The 11,675-nt window shown below is 42.0% G+C and overlaps 1 protein-coding gene across 2 annotated transcripts in view; it reads left to right on the forward strand.

Annotated features, from left to right (window-relative positions):
• Window positions 1-9,593, forward strand: part of Tgfb2 (transforming growth factor beta 2) — an 86,012-nt gene extending 76,419 nt beyond the window's left edge. For both annotated transcript variants that reach the window (XM_059280450.1, XM_059280449.1), the window contains 5 exons: window positions 1,072-1,204; window positions 1,318-1,428; window positions 3,134-3,311; window positions 4,865-5,018; window positions 8,091-9,593. In XM_059280450.1, coding sequence (XP_059136433.1) covers window positions 1,072-1,204; window positions 1,318-1,428; window positions 3,134-3,311; window positions 4,865-5,018; window positions 8,091-8,249 — 735 coding nt within the window. In that variant the 3' untranslated portion in view covers window positions 8,250-9,593. The remainder of the gene's footprint in view (window positions 1-1,071; window positions 1,205-1,317; window positions 1,429-3,133; window positions 3,312-4,864; window positions 5,019-8,090) is intronic.
• Window positions 9,594-11,675: the final 2,082 nt, after the last annotated feature.

Below are 11,675 nucleotides of genomic sequence, written 5' to 3' on the forward strand. Positions count from 1 at the left end.
GCAGCTTACTAGGGAACAAATCTATCTACTAGATCATTTTAGTAGCTGTTGAATCAGTGGAGTGTTACTCTTTGAAATGCTGCAAGTTGATAGCATGACCCCATGGTCTGCAGAAGCTTATGATTTACCAGAGGGACCAAATCCCTAAGTAGGAAATACCCTCAAAAGTAGACTGAGAATCAGGAAGATCTGTATACAACACTAAGACTGGAGCCCCTCAGTACTGCTGAAGGGCAAGCCATGGGCTGCACATAGGATTCACTAGAGCTCCGGGAAACTTAGGGTCACAGTTTAGTTCATAAAACATGATCATTTTAAAACAGACTTGTAGAAACTGCCTCAGATGTACACTCCCCGTTGAAATCCCAGAGCTTCCTGTCACAGCTCCTTCTCTATCTTCCTGAAGTCTTGGTGCTCAGGCGGATCTGTTTTCAGACTCTGATTGGCACACTGTGCCAGACCGTTCCTGCCCAAAGTCCTTCTGAGATGGCAGGATGCAGGATTTCATCATAAATCACACATCACACTGAGAGTCAAAATCCCAGCCAGAGGTTTACCTCAAAAGCAGGGCACATATTTTAACGCCAGCAGATTTAGGAAACAGGGGCAAGCCCTTTCTCTCTCTATGAGAAGATGTATAATCCAGGGACCTGGGAGGGAGGGTGTGGGTCTTCTGAACTGCACCCTCATCTCCCAGATCCCCAAATTAAAGAAGTAAGGAGACAGAACAACAAAGCCACAAACTTCATAGCATTAAAAAAAAATACAGCGGATTGTTACAGAACTTTTGTCAGTGAAGTAAAATAACGACTGTCACTTTTCTTTGACACCAGACTTTATGGTTGCGGCCATCTTTATCAAAACACACAGCGGATTTCGTAGTTGTACTTTCCAGAACAAATGGCTGGTATTATGTTCTCATTCACGGAACCACACTGTCGGGATGGCGATGTGTGAAGACAGGCTTGGAGCTAAACGTCAATAATGACTTGGAATAGTGTGATTGGTTTGGGTTTGGTAATCCTGTCAGCATCCAGCTGAGTGGTTTCTCTTGTTCTTTTCCCTCTCTAGATCCTCAAATCCAAAGACTTAACATCCCCAACCCAGCGCTACATCGATAGCAAGGTTGTGAAAACGAGAGCGGAGGGCGAATGGCTCTCCTTCGACGTGACTGACGCTGTGCATGAGTGGCTTCACCACAAAGGTTACACGGCACCTTCTTCTTCTCTCCCTAGATATGGGCCCAACAGCGCGTGACTGGACTGCAGACGCAGACGGCACATGTACAAATGACTTCCTTAACTTTCTGTTTTCCAGACAGGAACCTGGGATTCAAGATAAGTTTGCACTGCCCCTGCTGTACCTTCGTGCCATCGAATAATTACATCATCCCCAATAAAAGTGAAGAGCTCGAAGCGAGATTTGCAGGTAACCGAGGCTTTCTCCTCACTCTGAGAGTCTCTTCTGAGGGGCGAAGCCAGTTTGTGTGTGAAAATGGCATTGTTTGGTGAAGGGTGGAAACTTTCATTTATCTGGGCGATGATCTGCTCAGTGGGAGAGAGAAGAAAGTACGAAGTGTGCCTGGAGAGAGGACTCAGTGGTTAAGAGCAGGTACTGCTCTTGCAAAAGATCTGAGTTCAGTACCCGGAACCCACACCAGGGAGCTCACAACTGCTTATAACTCCTGTTCCAGGGGAATCTGGCGACCTCTTCTGGCCTCCAAGGGTACCTGCACTCAAGGGCACACACACACACACACACACACACACACACACACACACACACACACAATGAAAAGATAAAATGAAAATATTTTCTTTTACGTGGGAAGGATTGGAAGAAAGAAATAGACTCCAGATTTTCACTGCTTCATGCCTAGTGACAAAACTGGCTAAGTAACCCTGTGAACTACTGCTCAGTTATTAAGCCCTTAATTTTTCACTTAAGCAAACCAGCTTCCCATCTGCTGAGATATTGAAGTAGATAACAAGGATTCAAAGAAATCCATTTCTTACCCTGCCCACCCCCAAGCAAAATTTCAAGCATCAACAAATACATTTCACTAAAGAAGAGAATTGTCTCACATGTCAGTTTCTGTAACTCACCTTCCCGGTGTTGGGAGGCACCTTTTTTCTAGCCTGCACCCACTACTGCAAGTGGCTTCTTTACCAGGTTTCTGTAGCAGCTAATAAACACAGAATGAGGCTTTCATTTCTCCTGCTCACCTTTGAGTTGAATTCATCAGCATACGGAGTAAATGAAGATGCCACTTGACTTATGAGACAGAATTGTTGGGTGAGGAGGTGAAAGGGAAGTCCATGCCACACATGTGGCATCTGCCAGCCTTCCCTCATAACCTCACCTGGGACCTCAATCCACTTTTAGAAATCCTCGGTGGCCCTTGCTCATGGAAAAATACTCCCTGAAGGTGTAGAGATTTATTTTGGTCTCTAACCTAGCCACGATTCTCTTGAGTGGAGATTAAATGCTTAAACTGGCAGTCTCTCGAGCATGCTTTGGGGAGCTCAAGTTTCTAAATCTCAGATGGAATCAGAAAAGTGTTGAGGATGCCATAAAAATAAATGAAAAAGCTCTTTCTGCGCAGCTTCCCAAAATAGCATTAGGTAAGGGTGAGTTCTGTTTCACTTGAACCTAGTTCACGGCTGTTTAGCTGTACCTCGGGTTATGCTCATTAGGAAAGTCTTCTGGGTTGACGGTCTCAGGAAAAGAGGGAACCAGGCGACAAGGCATGCTCTATGGCTGTGTGTTCTGTTGCTGAGAGCTTGAACACAGCCCACACTGAGGATGGACTAAAATAAACCGCCTAGATTGCCCTTGGACCATAGGTCAAAGACTTCTTCTGTAGTGACTTCTCCCAGTAATAGCCTGGCCTTCAACACAGAACTGCCTTTGGACAAGAGGCCCATTTAGATGTGTTCTTTGTTGCTTGTGGGAGGCCCATTGTGCCCTATCTGTTTCTGTGGGGAATGATGATAGCCAGTCGGTGCAGCTGCAGTAGTCATCACTGTTGTTTGTGACCGCATACATGGGGAAACTGTATGATATAAATATTGCTGCTTATATTTGACAAAGGTAAAGCTAAATATTTATTACCCAAATGCGTTTTTTCAAGGTATTGATGGCACCTCCACATATACCAGTGGTGATCAGAAAACTATAAAGTCCACTAGGAAAAAAAACAGTGGGAAGACCCCACATCTCCTGCTAATGTTGTTGCCCTCCTACAGACTGGAGTCACAACAGTCCAACCGGCGGAAGAAGCGTGCTTTGGATGCCGCCTATTGCTTTAGGTAAAGAAATGAAACTAAAAACAAATGATCGCTTCTGTTAACCCCTGCATTGTCTTTGCTTTTCCTCCATATATGGACCTGAACTGAAGTCATTGCTCAAGGCCAGTTTGTAGAGACAGTAAAGCTTTTGAATCTCATAACAGCATTCTCCCCAAGGACTAACTAAAAATATTTTATTTTTTGTTAAAATATAATTATAGTACCCTCCAACCCCTTCCTTTTATCCTATGCTCCCTCCCAAATTCATGGCCTCCTTTTCTTTGATTGTTATTGTTTTACACACACACACACACACACACACACACACACACACACACACACACAAATAAACACATAAATGCAACCTGCTTACTCTACTTAGTGTTACTTATTTATATATGTTTTAGGCTGATCACTTTGGGTTAGATAACCAATAAGGGTTACATGTCTGGGGAAGACTAATTCTTCATCTCTTAGCCATCATTGATGATCTATAGACCTTCATCTGGGAGCAGGGCCCTGAGACATTTACCCCATCCATGCTGGCATGTCAATTGGTGTTGTACTTGCTCAGGTCTTATTTAGGCAGCCATATCATTGAGGTTTCCTGAGGACTTTCAACAGTTCTTTCTGTACTATGGTCCTTAGCTCTCTGGCAATGAACCAGGTGGGAAGGGAGAAAACTAACCCCGGGGGTGTTTTCTTCAAGTCTCTCTGAAGTGCTTGGGTTCTGGTAAGTTCTGATGACTCTTTGCCCACAAAACAAATGTAAGTTTCCTTGAGATTTTGGCTACATCAGTAAGACCCATCACTTATGTAAAGTCTTCACCTGGGGTCTGATCTCTTTCTGAGTTATAGAAATAAGATGGTACAAGAAGGCTGATGGCCATACCTTGAGCTGCAAGAATTTGTTTGCCACTTTTGCATGAATTCCTGAAGGGGAAGATGAATACATGACCTTCTGTGCTTCCTGTAGGGGGAGGACTCCTTGTTTTAGAAGTTGTGGATCAGGGGCAGGGGCCTCTTCATGAGGTGCTCACTGTGTCATAGGTCACAGGTAGAGGAGGACATTTCGGTTGACAGAGACAGTGACTATGGCAACAAGACTCCATATTTCCTGAACTCTGATTCATTCCTAGATCTAGCTAATAAGTGGTAAAGCATAGGATATATTCTCAAAGGGAAATGCCTCCAGGGGCTCTCTGAAAATATCTGTTGTATTTTGTCCATTGTGTGCACAAAACAGCAGTAGAGACTGGATGGTAGCTGTTCAGCAGGAAGGATTCTGCCCCTTTCAACTGTCTTCTCGCTTACTCTTAATTCATTGAAGATGAATATTGATTTTTCCAGGTCATAGACAAAAAGGCCAGGGTATAGAATACATCCGGGACAGTAGTCCAGGGACTCATTATGGTATCTCACTGTTGACATCGTGTAAGGTGACAAGAGAGCCCTCCTAGCCAGTTTCATGGTGTTTGCTATGAGTGGAATGAGTTAATGGGTCATTTTTTTGACTCAGGGTGAGATACATGTGAAATCAACCCCCAATTCCCCACTGCTTCTTCTTTTAACAGAAATGTGCAGGATAATTGCTGCCTTCGCCCTCTTTACATTGATTTCAAGAGGGATCTTGGGTGGAAATGGATCCATGAACCCAAAGGGTACAATGCCAACTTCTGTGCTGGGGCGTGCCCATATCTATGGAGTTCAGACACTCAGCACACCAAGGTACGTATCTGAATTGTTTGTCTCTCCTACTCTTGCCTAAGTCAGTAATGATAATAATAATAATAACAATAACAACAATGCCAAACTCAATAGTTATTGTAAAATACAATGTATATATTTAAGATGGATATCTCTATAACTTCTTTTGTTGGTGGTTGCTTTTTTTGTTACAGGATCTCATTGTGTAGCATTGGCTGTCCTGAAATTCACTATGTAGATCAGGCTGGCCTTGAACTTATGGCAATCCTCCTGTCTCTTCTGTCTTCCAAGTGTTGGGATTACATATGCACTACCACTTCTGTCTCTATAAATCTTTATGAGTAGGACCCAAAGCGAACACATAGCTAAATATTTTATCAAGCTTCTTCAGTGAGGACAGAGGACTATCTCAGCAAGAAGATCCAAGACTGGATGCCATGAGTCCCCAGCCCAGATGAGCACAACGTTTTCTACGTACTGATGTATTCATCCATGGGCTTCCTCTTTGTGGCTTATGATGTAGGGTTTTAGAGATGGGAAGACTTCAGACATGGTCTTGTTCAAACAGGATTTTTCTAAAAACAAAGAAATTAGATTTAGATTGTGTGGGTGCCTTGCCCAAGATGAAAGCAAAAAAAGTGGCAGCCCGGAGCTTGGATCGCAGCCCCGCTTGTTTTATAACCCGGTCCCCATTGCTCCATCTTTCTGAGCTTAATTCCTAAAATGTGCAGCAAGGAGAGGTTTCTATTCTGCTCTTTATGCTCTGTAAATCTCCTTATTAAAGAGGCATTAGAAACATTGCCTTCACTGCAGGGTAGGAAAACGAATCTGCTGCCAGAGAGATCGCATTTGGCTGAATTCAAGAGTTGGGGGGTTATCAATTATTTTAGACAATTCTGTGTTATTAAAAAATGGCTCTTTCCTGCTTATGAAAAATTATGTATTAGTGGAATATGAGGTCTATTTACTTCTAAATGCCTGCCTGGACTGGAATTGAAATGAGCAAACATGGCTTCCCCTCCTCCAGTCATCTTCCCAGTGGCCCTGTAGGCTTGGCACTCAGGGCTGACCACGTGCTTGGCCATGTGAGGGAAGCTGGCTCATGCCGTCCCTTTGTCTGAGTTCTCTGGCCAGCCTGCTTCATCTGGACTGCAGCGGCAGTAGCTGTAACGCGGGCAGGGCCCAGTTGCCAAGTCGAAACGTAATTCTCCTCCCTGATACACAGAGGGAGTGTGTGAAGGCTGAGGCCAAGCTTGTTTTTCAAGGAGAAGGAAGAATAACTGTCATGGTCACAAATATGTGGTTTGGACAGTTCCCCAAGAAGCCAGGGGTAGCCTAATAAAGTATTCAGTGTTGCTTCGCTCAACAGGTCTCTTGTCCTCAGTTGAAAACATCCCAGGGAATCTCGAGGAAAAGGTCACTTGTTTGACTAACACATTAATGGCATCCTTGGAAATATCTCTGTCATCACTGGGTAACCTACACACTTCCATCAATAAGAGCCACACACTCCTGTGATGGAGAATGGAATAAAACTACAGACCTATGTACAGCACTTTCTCTTCTATTGTAGGACGAGGTGTTTAGTTCTTGAACTTGGTCATCCCCATTTAGCGTGACAAATGTTAATGGAGGGTCAGTTACTATTATTGATTTAAGCAAAATAGAAGAAAGTGAACAATTGGAACTGTAGATTAACTAGTTGGGTAGGGTAGTGCACACCTGTAATTCTAGAACTCAAGTGGCTAAGGCAGGAGGATTGTGAGTTTAAGGCCAACCTGAGCTATATAGTAAGTTCAAGGCCAGCCTGGTCTATTATATAGTGTGGGCTACAAAGGAAGACTTTGTATCAAAGTGAAACAAAACAAAGAATCCATGTGGCTTTCATGTTGATTTTTCCTCCCTTCTTAACATCACTGTAATTATGTCATTGTAAGGAAAAGGATTTTTTAAAAAAGAAAATGTGACATTTCATTGGCTTGTGAAGTCGTTTGACAGGAAGATATCCTGCTGCAGGCGGGCATCCTGTCTATACCTGAGGGTCGATTATGGCTCTTGTAAGAATTATTATTCCTCTATTTGTCATTTTGTCCCTGAGCATATGAATCGTATACTGTCCAGACAAGACTTCCTAGAGTTACAAGGCATAAACAAAGTGAGCAGAGTCCTTGAACTCAAGGAGCTCTTAACCTGTGTGGGAATATAAAATGGATATTCATGAAACCTTGGTTTATATGGAATTTATATACAAACAAGATGATATAGCAGGAGGACTGAGGCCTTTGTATAGCAAAGGCCAGTAGATTTATTGGGAAAAAATAGGAAAATCTGCTAACCGAACAGTTTGGTGTAATCAGACTTTTTATGGGATCATTTGTTTAATATGTACAAAAAGAACAAAAGGCAGCCTGTGGGAAAAGTCTAAATCTGTCATTGCTAAGGACACAAGCCAGTCTGACAATAACTTAGAGGTAAGAAAACAAATAATTGAGATTGCCTACTCAGTGGCCCTGAGCTGGGGAAGTGACTCAGTGTGTAAAATGCAGTAAGCATGAGGACCTGAGTTCATATCCCCATCAATCACATAAAAGCCAGATGTGGTGATGTACTCTTATAACCTCAGGCTGTGAGAGATAGAGACAGGAGCATCCCTGGAGCTCATTGACCAAGCCAACCTAAGCCAAATCAACAAGCTCCAGATTCAGCAAGAGACCCAGCCTAAAATAGATATAGATAGATACATACATACATACATACATAGATACATAGATAAATGATAGATACATAGATACATAGATAGATGATTGATAGGTAGATGGTAGATAGATTGATAGATAGATACATAGATAGATGATAGATAGATTGATGATTGATAAGTAGATGGTAGATAGATGATAGATAGATAGATAGATAGATAGATAGATAGATAGATAGATAGATAGATAATGAAGTGGAGAGAGACTGAGGAAGACATCCACCATCAACCTCTGGCCCCTGCTTGTAGGTACACACACATGCACGTAAGTACAAAATTTAAACACAAATGAAACTAATCACTTGCTTGTGTGTGTGTCCCTGTGTTGTGTCACTCAGGTCCTCAGTTTGTACAATACCATAAATCCTGAAGCCTCTGCTTCCCCTTGCTGTGTGTCCCAAGATCTGGAGCCACTGACCATCCTCTACTACATTGGTAACACACCCAAGATCGAACAACTTTCCAACATGATCGTCAAGTCTTGTAAATGCAGCTAAGGTCCTCAGAAAAGCCACGACACGAAAATCACGGTGACAATGACGCATGACAATGACAGCGATGATGATGATGATGATGATGATGATGATGATGTTTATGACATGAGGGAGTTTTGATTCATCAGTGTTTAAAGGAAAAAATGGAGGAAAAGCGGTACTAGTTCAAACATTTTGCAAGCTTGTGTTCTGTTTGTTAAAACTGGCACCTGAGATTACAGTGACAAAATGCCACGGAAGGCTTTAGTCTGCATTTCGCCTACTTCATGAGAGACACAAAAAGAAAACATCTTTTTTTTTTTTTTAAAGAAAAAATAAACACTGGAAGAATTTGTTAGTGTTAATTATGTGAAAGAAAAACAAAACAGGAAATCCGTTCAGTGGAGTTGTACGTATCGTTTGCACCCACACTTCGCCGTGCTTCTCCTGGTTCCTCTGTATTGCTCTGCAGTGGGCACCTTCCCTGTCCCTTCCTCTGAGCTAACAGTGGGTTATTTATTGTGTGTTACTATATAATGAACCTTTCATTGCCCTTGGAAAACAAAACAGGTGTATAAAATGGAGACCAAATGCTTTGCCACAAACTCATGGATGGCTTAAGGAATTTGAACTCAAACGAGCTGGAAAAACAGGCGGTCATACCAGGATGAAATCCCTATGAGTCCTTATATAGAGAGGACTTAAGTCTGCAAAAGTGTAGAAGCCCCAAGAAGACGAGCTGTGCACCAACTGCCTGCAGAAGCTTCACGGGCGGCCATGCACTGAGAAGGCCTGTTAAGGAAGAAAGCCTGGAGTCAGTGGGAATCTGGGAGATTGCTTTGTTTTTTTCTTTCTTTTAATTGTAAATGGTTCTTTGCCAGTTTAAGGAAGCCAGTGAAATGTTGACCTGTTTTGACGTGTTTTGTCAGACTTTGGACCGTGAAGTGGCCGTAGAGCGCCGATACAGGTTTTTTTCCTTTGTCTTGGGATATGTAATCACACTGATACTATTAAAATAGATGGGTCTAGAAGCCAGCATAATTGAAAACACATCTGCAGATCTGTTTTACAAACTATTAAATCAAAACATTAACTACTTTATATGTAATATGTAGATCCTTACCGTATTTTTGATGTTCTGTAATAATGATTATGATTTAGATTGAACTTAAATTTGGACTTTTTTTTAAATGGTCATTCAGATTGTATGTTTGTTTCCTTTAGCTGGCCAGTATCTTTGAATAAAACCCCTAGATTTTGACTTGCACTACAAATTCATTTTTTTTTTAAATAGTATCTTCTCTGCTTGTCTTTTATGTATTGTCCATTTAATGACATAAGATACCCGGGTCCATTTTTCTCCCTTTTCTTTTCCAAAAGATAAAAAAAAAACAAAAACAAACATACAAAGAAAAACAAAAAGATATGCTTGAGTTCTACAGTCATCCTCAATCTTTTCTGTGTCAGGACTAACTAGTCAGGTCCGATGACAAAGCTTCTCCTGGGAAGACGGAGATGTGTGAAAACAGAGAACTGAGCACAAATGTAGTTTTAGAGAGGGTTTAATAATCTGAACTCAGAATCTTGGTGACTGGGCTAAGAAAAGTTTCTCTGGCTTTCTTTAATTCATATATTTGTGGAATTTTATTGCTGTTAAAAAGCAGACATTTAAAAAGAAAAAGCGCCTTTTTCTTTAATCAGGCTTTTGGTTTTATGGGGAGAACTGAAACACTTTGTTTGGGTTTTTCAAAGGAGGAAAAAGTCCTGACCAGCATTCATCATTTCATTAACTTCCCTGAAGTTCAGGTTTTCAAAGAAATTCTTTGAAGGCTGAAAAAGCACAAGCCGAATTCTCCATTGTCAAAATATTCTTCCTTTCACCTGAATGAGAATGCTCTACAGCGGAGGTTGGCTTTGGCTTGAGGAAATAGGTGGTCCCATCTTTGAGAGGCAGGACCTGACGGTGGGCTTCGCAGGGTATCCTCGTCACTTCCTTAGCTTCAAGATACAAACTAGTCCACAAAACAGTGAAATATTTATGGTCTCACCTGAATGGGAACACAGTGAGGTGTGAATACAAAGAGAAGTCTTTGATATGGTATACTTGTTTGGGGAGCTTTCCTCAAAATTCATTAAGACGAAGAACAGGATTTGCAAGCCAAAAAAGAGACAGAGCAAATGCTGGTGAATGACCCTTGTGTCAGGCACAACACAAACCCAGATGTGCCTGTGTGTTCATTTTCCTTCCCCTTACACTTCTCTGTTATTTCTGTATACCCCCTCTTATTTCTGCAGATACTTTTCTCTCAGATAAAATGACATTTTTGTTCTGTATGATTTTGTCTCTCCTTCTGAATGCACTGACTGCTCTTTTTTAAGTTTCTTCAATCTCTCTCTCTCTCTCTCTCTCTCTCTCTCTCTCTCTCTCTCTCTCTCTCTCTCTCTCTCTCTCTCTGTCTGTGGGGTCTACAGGTCTTTATTTCCTATTAGTAAATATTGCCATGGGAGGGGTTGTAGGAGGGGGGCAGGGGGTATGTTAGCATATGGGCGGGGCAGCAGATTGTATGTGTTAAGCAACAGTACAATTTTATGGTTGGCATGGTTTTTAAAGAATGGAATATAAGAATAGCTGTTATGTGTTTTGATGACCAATTATACTGTATTTTAACACAATGTATGTCTGGTTTTTGTGGTGCTCTAGTGGTAAATAAATTATTTCAGTTATATGTTGCTGTGTTCTTCCTGTCAAAGAATCATGTTTGAGACTAGAAACCACATGTGACCTAGAGGTGACTGTGTACACTGGAAAAGCTGTGCTTAACGCTGTCTCCTGTGCTTTTACCACACAGCTGTTCACTTCAGAAATACCATGCTACGACTTCAGAGCCAGGACATAGCTATCAAGACCCGAAGAAAGGCTTTGCTGTCTTTTTATTTTCTCATTTATTACTATTTGGTAATTGTTTGGGATTTAGTTTCCACCCAGCTTGACTGTCTACCAGGAAAAAAAAATGCAGAGCTATTTGGGCCATGATTAGGCTTTCTGGTTCTATGTTCTGCCAAACCCAAGGCCAAAAGAACTGGTCTAGACAGGATCCCCTGTCGCCCCATAACTTGGATAGTTACTGAGCCGGCCAGATATAACAAAAGCCATGTGCACTCTGGGGTCGTTGCTTGAGAGCAGTTACTTCTGTCTCAGTTTTACCCATAGCACTGCACACGCACGTGCACACACACACACACACACACACACACACACACACATACACACACACCATTTTCTCAGATCTCCCTGGTTCTTACTTATGGGACTCCACTTCTCAAATGAGTTGCCAGCCTCTCAATAAATAGAATTAATGAGAAAATAGATGAGACTCAGTCTGCTCTTCTTGCTTTATCTAATGCAAGAACTTAGTTGGGTGCCCACTGTGTTGTCCACATGTCACAGAA

Source organism: Peromyscus eremicus, chromosome 15 (assembly GCF_949786415.1).
Source record: "Peromyscus eremicus chromosome 15, PerEre_H2_v1, whole genome shotgun sequence".
NCBI lineage: Eukaryota > Metazoa > Chordata > Mammalia > Rodentia > Cricetidae > Peromyscus > Peromyscus eremicus.